We start from the raw sequence: 9678 nt of genomic DNA, 5'->3' as shown, positions 1-9678 counted from the left end.
GTTATACAATTGAGTAAATATATAAATACGTCGTTTTGGGGATCTAGAGTTTTCGCTGAAAAAAAAAAAAAAAACCCTGCGAGGATAGATAGAAATGAAAATTACTGGCCAGGCGTGGTGGCTCACGCCTGTAATCCCAGCACTTTGGGAGGCCAAGGTGGGTGGATCACAGGGTCAGGAGATCGAGACCATCCTAGCTAACACAGTGAAACCCTGTCTCTACTAAAAATACAAAAAATTAGCCAGGCGTGGTGGTGAGCACCTGTAGTCCCAGCTACTCGGGAGGCTGAGGCAGGAGAACGGCGTGAACCCGGGAGGCAGAGCTTGCAGTGAGCCGAGATCAAGCCACTGCACACTCCAACCTGAGTGACAGAGCAAGACTCCGTCTCAAAAAAAAAAGAAAATTATTGCTGTGAACTCATGAATTCTAAAATATGTATATGTTCACATGTATATGTATTTATGTATCTGCATATATGTCTGTAGGTATATAAGTTTGTAGGTAAGAAGTATAAATATCCTTTGACTTTTTAGATCACTCATCTGAAAGGTGCAAGAAGCAAAGATTCCCCAGTAGCAATGAGCACGCCGCACATCCAGAGCTTGCTCTCTGATGCCTTCTTTCATTAAAAGGAATCAAGACACAACATAGAAATGGTTGAATTCAGGGCTGGGGCAGGTAGCTACATGAAAAGCTTGGATGATCTCTTTATACCAGATATTAAGGAAGTGCTCAAAATGATGGAGGAATGTCATATATCACAAGAACACAGAAGCCAACTTGGAGGAGCTTCACTAGTCAAATCCAGGGCAATTTGAACACCAAAATCTTGAAGTACAGTAGTGAATTATAAGTTTGAAAAAATAGTTTTCCATGAGTCCATAGCTATGATAAATACATCAGTAACTAGAGATTAGGGAAGATTCCTGCTGAAAGTAGGATACTAAGTGTCAAATGGTAAATGAGGAGGGAGTGCTACTATTGGAAAATAACCATTTCCCTATCATCGTAGTAAAGACCCGTTCTGCAGGAATCAGCAAAGACTGAACCCTAATGTAAACCATGGACTTTGGGTAACAATGATGCATCCATGTAAGTTCATCAGTTGTGACCAGTGTACCACTCTGGTGAGAGATGTTAATAACGGGGGAGGCTGTGCATGTGGGTAGCAGGAGGTACACAGAAAAGCTCTACATTCTGCTCAGTTTTGCTGTGAACTTGGAACTGATGTAAAAAAAAAAAAAAAAAACCTATATTTTAAATGGCCCTGCATATATTGAGATATCAGCTGTAAGCTGTCTTTCTCACTATCTTTGGTTTTCAGACTAGGATGTAGCTCAATATTATCTCCTATGTACTTATTTTCCTCCACATACATCAAACTTTTTGAAACCGGCTTGAAATCTTATCTATTGAGAACATGTTTGTGCATTTCCTTTTCTAAGGTTAATTATTCCCTCAGTTTCTAGCTTTTTTCTTTTTTTATTAATTAATAAACTTTATTTTTATTTTTGGGTTCACAGCAAAATTTGAGCAGAGAGTACAGGCAGTTCCCATATCCACTCCACTAATTGTGTCCCACGTGTCATTTAAACTCTGCTTAACTTTTCTGTTCATCTGTTGCTTTTATTAGGACATTTTCTTTTAGCCTCTCTTCCATTTTACTAATCACACTTTCCTGGACTCCTCTTGTTAATTTCTTATAATCCTCATGTCAGTTCTAAATATAAAAGAAGAATGGCTTTTATAAGAAAAAAATAGAAGAGCAGCTTTACAACATCTGAGTAGAAAAATTGTTTTTTAATGCAATAAAATTCTAAATACAAAGTAAAAAGAATAACTTGATCATAATAAAGAATGTGAAATGCTACTAATCAAAATATATCATTAAAGAAGGAATTGAGAGACCCACAAACTAAGAACTGTTTGCATTATATATGTCCCATAAAGCACAGAACCAGAATATAAAACAAATTCCTACCACTTAAAAAGAAAAACTCTGAAAACCCATTAGAAAAGTGGGTGAAAGGCCGGGCGCGGTGGCTCAAGCCTGTAATCCCAGCACTTTGGGAGGCCCAGGCGGGTGGATCACGAGGTCAGGAGATCGAGACCATCCTGGCTAACACGGTGAAACCCCGTCTCTACTAAAAATACAAAAAACTAGCCGGGCACGGTGGCGAGCACCTGTAGTCCCAGCTACTCAGAGGCTGAGGCGGGAGAATGGCGGGAACCCGGGAGGTGGAGCTTGCAGTGAGCCAAGATTGCGCCACTGCACTCCAGCCTGGGCGACACAGCAAGACTCTGTCTCAAAAAAAAAAAAAAAGAAAAGAAAAGAAAAGTGGGTGAAAAACTTGAATAGACACTACACAAAAAAGAATATCCAAATGATCAATAGAAATATAAAAAGATGTTTAACTTCTTCATCTTCAGGAAAATGCTAATTTAAATCATGAGGAGATACCATTCTACACACACCAGTTCAGCTAAAATGAAAAAGAGCAATATCAAGTTCTGGCAAGTCCATGGGGCAACCAGATCATTCATGTACATGTGGTGGAGTTTAAATGAAATCACACTGGGAAACTGTGTGGCAGCATCTACTGAAGCTGTATATGTAGCTACTCTGTTCCCCTTCACACAAACATCTGTAGCAGGTAGGTTCTCAAATGTTCTTAGTCCCAGGAGTCATAGGAGCTCTGTGCAGGAAACTACCCAAATGTCCATCAACAAGAAAATGGATAAACACTGTGGTATCTGCACCCAGTGGAACACTAGACAGCAACAAAAATATCCAACCCAGAACCCACACAACAATGAGGAAACTCACAGGCCTAATGGCAAGCTATACTCCAGGGAGTCCATATTCATGATTCCATTTACATAAAATATAAAATGAATTTTATAATTCATCTTATAAAATTGTCAAAATGAATGAATCTGTGGTGCTATTAAACAGTGGGTGCTCTCTTGAGAGCTGGATGGCAGCAAAAAGTACTTCTGATATGTGGCTGATACTCTGTGTGTTGATTTCAGTGCTAGGCACATGGGTGTGCTCAGTTTGTGAAAGCTCTTGGAGATGAACATGTATAATTTTTTGCATTTTCTGTATGTATGTGTAATTTTAGTAACAACTTGGGGAAAAAGAATGAAGTAAAAATATACAATCTGACATTCAAAATTCAGCAACAATTATCAGTAAGCATATACGATGATAAGAAAAATATGTTGTGATATTTTTGCTAAAAATTAATATTTCATTAGCCAGCCATCATGGCAGGTGCCTGTAATCCCAGCTACTCGTGAGGCTGGAGCAGGAGAATTGCTTGAACCTGGGAGGTGGAGGCTGCAGTGAGCTGAGATTGTGCCACATCACTCCAGCCTGGGCAATGGAGTGAGACTCCATTTAAAAAAAAAAAAAAAAAAAAACTATATTCAGTGTGTATTTTGTGTGTGTCTAGAAAACCTCAAATGACTGCATACAAAAAATTATTTAAAATTGGAAAGAAATAATGAAGAGGTAAAAGACAAGTTAAAAATATGATTTTTTTTTTTTTGAGCTTTTATATTTGCGTTTATTCTTCATTTAACTTTTTAAAACACTACTATAGTTGAATATTAAAACAAAAACAAGAGCAAGTAGTGAGCATATTATGATTACAGTCCTTCACTTATTCACTAATGCACATTAAATGCCAGCAGTGAGTGTTATTCACTGGCCCATTAAGAGGTCTGACACTGAACACCACCTCTGGGATGATGTTCATCATCCTCATATGCTTCTCCATTGTAATGGCGCCGTCTTTCCTGATTTGGATCAAAGTCCACCAGTTCTACTTGATCCATCTCATCAGTCTCTTCCACTTCCTTCCTCTCGGGTAGGAGTTTTTCCAGCAAAGACAGTTTATCAGGAGAGAGAAAGCCATTCTCAGGAAAGTTTACCTTAAATTCGATGATTAGGCGACCCTTTTCATATGGTCTACGATAAATTGGCATGCCTTCATTTAGCACACACTTGATATCTCCATGCTTGACAATCTGACCTGGATGAGAGGTGATGACTATGGTTCGGTTGTCAAGAGTGGATATTGGCTTCTGAAAGCCACACAATGCTTCAACCAGCTGTATGTCCATACACATGAAAAGGTCTTCCCCTCGTCGAGTAAAAACAGCATGGTCCTTCTGATCTAACACAATGATAATATCGCCTGGCTCCAGTCCTGGTTCTTGGTCTCCTTCACCATGGAATGTTATCTTCTGGCCATCTTTCATGCCTTTGTCAATATGAACTTCTAGAATCTTCTTCTCTCGAACTATCTTCCTTCCGTTGCAGCTTTTACATCTATCTTTAGGACTGATCCGCTCCCCATGGCCCTGGCACTCCATGCACACAGACTGAATTTGCTGAACCATTCCAGGTCCTATCTGATGAATTCTTATTTGCATTCCAGTACCTCGGCAATTGGGACAGCACTCTACTGCTCCTTTCTTACCTCCTCTACCTTCACATTTGTCACAAATCACATTCTTTTGCAGAGCCAGTTTTCTTGTTGCACCATTATATAAGTCTTCTAGGGTTACTGAGAGCTGATGTACAACATTTTTGCCTCTCCTTTCTCTCTGCATCCTTCCTCCTCCTCCAAAAAACATATCAAAGATGTCCATGGGGGAGCCAAAACCGCCACCTGCTCCACCCTCTTTAATTGCCTGTTCTCCTCCTTTGTCATATAATTCCCTTTTCTTTGCATCAGAGAGAACTTCGTAAGCTTGAGAAATCTGTTTAAACTTCTCTCCTTCATTTGGATTCTTATCAGGATGGTACTTTAAGGCCAGTTTCCTATAAGCCTTTTTCAATTCTTCCTGAGTAGCATTGGGTTTGACCCCCAAAACATCGTAGTAAGTTGTTTCTTTCACCATCTTCTGCCGTTTCGGGCTGACGCCGGTGTGTGAGGGAGCGGGAAGGAGCGCGGAGCTGTGCGCAGCTCGGGCAGTTACCGCTCCTCCACCTCTCACCGAGCGTTCTGGAAAGTTCCCAAAAATATGATTTTTGCATTTTACTTTGCTTACTTGTATTTTACAGACTGTATATTCATATACATGAAAATGAGTAAACAACATTTGGCAAAAAAAAAAAAAAATCTATGCACTGTACTAACAAAAGCATATCTCAACTGAGTAAAACCAGATACTTCATGAAATTGTTAAGCTGATTTCCAAAATCATCACTCCTCAGGTTGCTATTAAATATTCTGAATGATTTTTAAATATTACTTGATTTTCATATTTAAATGTAACAAGTGATATTTTAAAAACAAAACATGAAGATTTATTTTTAAAAAAACAAATTAACATCACCAATGAGGGGCAAATGGGTAGTAAGTGCCTGCAATTGTGAGGCAGAAACTCATGTAGTATTCTGGCCAAGAATGGATAACCTAAATGCAACCATGAAGAAACTTCAGACAAGCAAAAAATGGATGTTTTAGTTAAAAGTTGTTGGAGGGCCAGACTCCATTTTTCAAACATGTCAACGTCATTTTGGAAAGAAAAATAAAGAAAAAGTTCCAGATTAAAGGAGACTAAGGAGACATGACACTTAAATTCAATCCCTGAACAGAGGCTAGATCCTGTACATGAGAGAAGAAAATGCTAAAACATTTCATTGGGTCAATCAGTAAAACTGGAATACCAGTGGCAGATTAGATAGAAGTATTGTGTCAATATTAAGTTTACTAATCAGATAACATAGAAAAAAAATGAATAAATTCATAGACATATACAACCTACAAGACTATGAAGAAACAGAAAATGTGAGCAGATTAACAACATGTAAGGAGATTGAATCAGTAGTTAAGTTTCCCATCAAAGAAAAGCACTGCTGAATTCTACCAAACATTTAAAGAACTCATAGCAATCCTTAAGCTCTTCCAAAAAAAATTAAAGAGGAGGGAAATATTGATGAAAGAAATTAAAGACACAAATAAATGGAAAAGCATCTCATGTTCATGGACTGGAAGAACTGAAATTTGTAAGATGTCCATATCCAAAGTGATCTACGGGCTCCATGTAATCCCTATCAAAATTCCAATAACATTTTTTCACAAAAATAGGAAAAAAAATCTTTAAATGTTACGTATCACAAAAAGTATCAATTAGCCAAAGCATTCTGAGCAAAAAGAACAAAGCAGGAGGCATCACAGTAACTGATTTGAGAATATACTACAAAGCTATAGTAATAAAAACAGCATGGTAGTGGTATAAAAACAGACATATAATCTAATGGGACAGAATAAAATCCCAGAAATAAATCCATGCATTTATAGTCTATGTACTTTTAAAAAAAATACTAAGGACTTACAATGGGAAAAAGATAGTCTTTCTAATAAACAATGCTGGAAAAACTGGATATCCACATGCAGAAGATTGAAATTAGACCCTCATCTCACACGATATGCAAAAATCAACTCAAAATGGACTGAAGACTTAAATATAAAACCTACAATTGTAAAACTAGAAGAACACATAGGGGAATAGCTTCATGACGTTGGTCTAGGCAATAATTATTTTCATATGACCACAAACACATAGGCAGCAAAAGTAAAAATAGACAAATAGGACTGCATTAAACTGAAAACCTCTGCATAGCAAAGAAAACAACTAGCAGAGTGAAGAGAAACCTACAGAATGGGAGAATATATTTGCAAATCATAATCAGCCTCCAAAACATGTGAGAAACTCAAATAACTCAGAAGTAAAAAGACAAATAACCTGAATTTAAAAATTAGCAAATGACCTGAATAGACATTTCTCAAGAGAAGACATACAAATAACTAACTAGATATGTGAAAAAGAAATGCTCAGCCAGGGCACGGGGGCTCCTGCCTGTAATCCCAGCACTTTGTGAGGCCGAGGCAGGTGGATTGCCTGAGATCAGAATTTGAGACTGGGCTGGCCAACATGGTGAAACCCTGTCTCTACTAAAAATACAAAAATTAACCAGGCATGGTGGTGGGCACCTGTGATCCTGGCTACTTGGGAGGCTGAGGCAGGAGAATCGTTTGAGCCCAGGAGGTGGAGGTTGCAGTGAGCCAAGATTGCACCACTGCACTCCAGCCTGGGCGACAGAGTGAGACTCTGTCTCAAAGAAAAAAAAAAGGCTCAACATCTCTAATCATCAGGGAAATGCAAATTGAAACCCCAATGAGATATTACCTCACACCTGTTAGGATGGCTATTACCAGAGAGATAAAAGATAACAAGCATTGGCAAGAATGTAGAAGAGAGGGAAGATTTGCACACTGTTGGCAGGACTATAAATTAGTACATCAATTGTGGAAAATAGTATAAACGTTACTCAGAAAACTAAAAATAGAACTGTCATATGATCCAACAATCCCACTTCTGGGTATATATCCAAAGAAAATGAAATGAGTGTATTGAAGAGATATCTGCAGTCTTATGTTCACTGCAGCGTTATTCACAATAGCCAAGATATTGAATCAATCCAAGTGTTCAGAAAATGTGGTGTATATGCACAACAGAATACCATTCAACCTTTAAAAACACAGACATCTTATCATTTGTGACAACATGGATGAACGTGGAGGACGTTATCTTAAGTGAACTAAACCAGGCACAGAAAGACAAACTGATGACTTCATTTATATGTAGAATATTTTTTAAAAGTCAAACTCATAGAAACAAAGAGTTAAATGATGGTTACCAGAGACTGTGGGTATGGTAATTGGGAAGATGTTGGTCAAAAGAAACAAAATTTCAGCTAAACAGGAGGAATGAGTTCAAGAGATCTATTGAACATCAAGACTATAGTTTAAAACAATGTATTGTATACTTGAAAATTGTTAAGAGATTTTAAGTATTCTGACCACAAAAAAATATGTGAGGTAATGTGTATGCAAAATGACTTTATTTAGCCATTCCACAAAGTATATACGCATATCAAAACATTATGTTGTACACCATAATATATATATAATTTTTACTTGTCAATTAAAAAAAAGAAAAAGTGGTTGGGCACGGTGGCTCACGCCTATAATCCCAACATTTTGGGAGGCCGAGGTGGGCAGATCATATGAGGTAGGGAGTTCGAGACCAGCCTGATCAATGTGGAGAAACCCTGTCTCTACTAAAACTACAAAATTAGTCTGGCATGGTGGTGCATGCCTGTAATCCCAACTACTTGGGAGGCTGAGGCAGGAGAATTGCTTGAACCAGGGAGGTTGCAGTGAGCCAAGATTGCACCATTGCACTCCAGCCTGGACAACAAGAACAAAACTTCCTCTCTAAAAAAAAAAGAAAAGAAAAGAAAAAGTAGCTAAATGTACTGTATTTGTTAAGTGTACTGTGGTTATAAAGGAGAATCCCTGTCTTTAGGAAATATGCTGAGTATTTTTCCCTCAAATGGTTCATAAATATATATATACATATATCTAGTTTACACATAAATACATATGCAGATATAGATGATGTATTCTTAATGTATATATAAAAAGAGACTGAGAATAGTGAAGCAAATGGGGTAAAATGTTAACAATGTGTGAATCTGAGTAAACTCCTGCAATTTTTTTATGTTTGAAATAATTTTCCAAACTTTAAAAAGTGGAGTTTAAAAATTCTAAAAGTTATCTTTCACTCCCATCTCCTCTTCCAAGGAGTAAGCCAATATTAACAGTTTTATATGTGTATTTCTAGATCCATGTCTATGTTTTTTATTGTGGTAAAATATATATAACATACAATCTACTATTTTTAAGTGCACAGTTTAGTGCATTAAATACAAAAATCTGGAGCTCTTCTTGAATTCGTGTGTCATCCTTGTTCAGGGGCCAAGTCAATTTTGTCTGTATTATTCCAATTTTAGTATATGTGCTGCTGAAGCAAGTACTCCATGCATTTTTAAACATACATGTTCCAATATTATAAATGTAGCCATATTGTACCAAAAAAGAAAATGAAAAAGAAAGATGTTCCTAGTAAAATGAGAACAACTATGTCATCACCAGCAGAACTGCAGAAATGTTAAAAGAATCTCTTCAGGCAGAAAGAAAATAACTGATGAAAATTTTAATTCACACAATGTAATAAAGAATACTGGAAATGGCAAATATAAAAACATTTTTTTTCCTACTTAATCTCTTTAAAAGATATTTGGCTATTTAAAGCAAACATAACAAAGTCTGTGGAGTTCATTATCTACATAGAAGTAAAATATATTACAACTATGACACAGGACAGGAGGAGCAGAATGAAAGTATGCTGTTATAAGTTGCTTACATGTCATGTGAAATGATACAATGTTATCTGAAAGTAGACTGTGATTAGTTAAATATTGTAAACTCTAGAGCATCCACTAAAAAGAAACCATACAAAAGAAGTATTGCTAGTAAGCCGATAGTGGAGAGAAAGTAGAATCTAAAAAGTATTTGATAAATACAAATGAATAAAGGAACAAAGGAAAAAGAAAACATAAAATAGATGGGACATAGGGAAAACAAATATCAATATGGTAAATTAAAACCCAACTATAGGCCAGGCGCGGTGGCTCAAGCCTGTAATCCTAGCACTTTGGGAGGCCGAGATGGGCGGATCACGAGGTCAGGAGATCGAGACCATCCTGGCTAACACGGTGAAACCCCATCTCTACTAAAAATACAAAAACT

General features: G+C 37.2%; 1 protein-coding gene and 1 non-coding gene across 2 annotated transcripts; both read right to left on the bottom strand.

Moving 5' to 3' along the window:
* Window positions 1-3555: 3555 nt before the first annotated feature.
* On the bottom strand, window positions 3556-5049 carry LOC117082169 (dnaJ homolog subfamily A member 1). The gene has a single exon (XM_033208750.1). The coding sequence runs from the start codon at window positions 4913-4915 to the stop codon at window positions 3722-3724; it is 1194 nt and encodes a 397-aa protein (XP_033064641.1). The 5' UTR covers window positions 4916-5049; the 3' UTR covers window positions 3556-3721.
* A 3747-nt stretch (window positions 5050-8796) lies between these two features.
* Window positions 8797-8903, bottom strand: LOC117082961. Its single transcript, XR_004436874.1, has one exon. It is a non-coding gene; the product is annotated as a U6 spliceosomal RNA (small nuclear RNA).
* Window positions 8904-9678: the final 775 nt, after the last annotated feature.

The sequence above is a fragment of the Trachypithecus francoisi genome, unplaced genomic scaffold, assembly GCF_009764315.1.
Source record: "Trachypithecus francoisi isolate TF-2019V2 unplaced genomic scaffold, Tfra_2.0 Lachesis_group9, whole genome shotgun sequence".
NCBI lineage: Eukaryota > Metazoa > Chordata > Mammalia > Primates > Cercopithecidae > Trachypithecus > Trachypithecus francoisi.
Note: the sequence above shows the minus strand (reverse complement) of the source record. Positions and strands in the feature narration are given on the sequence as shown.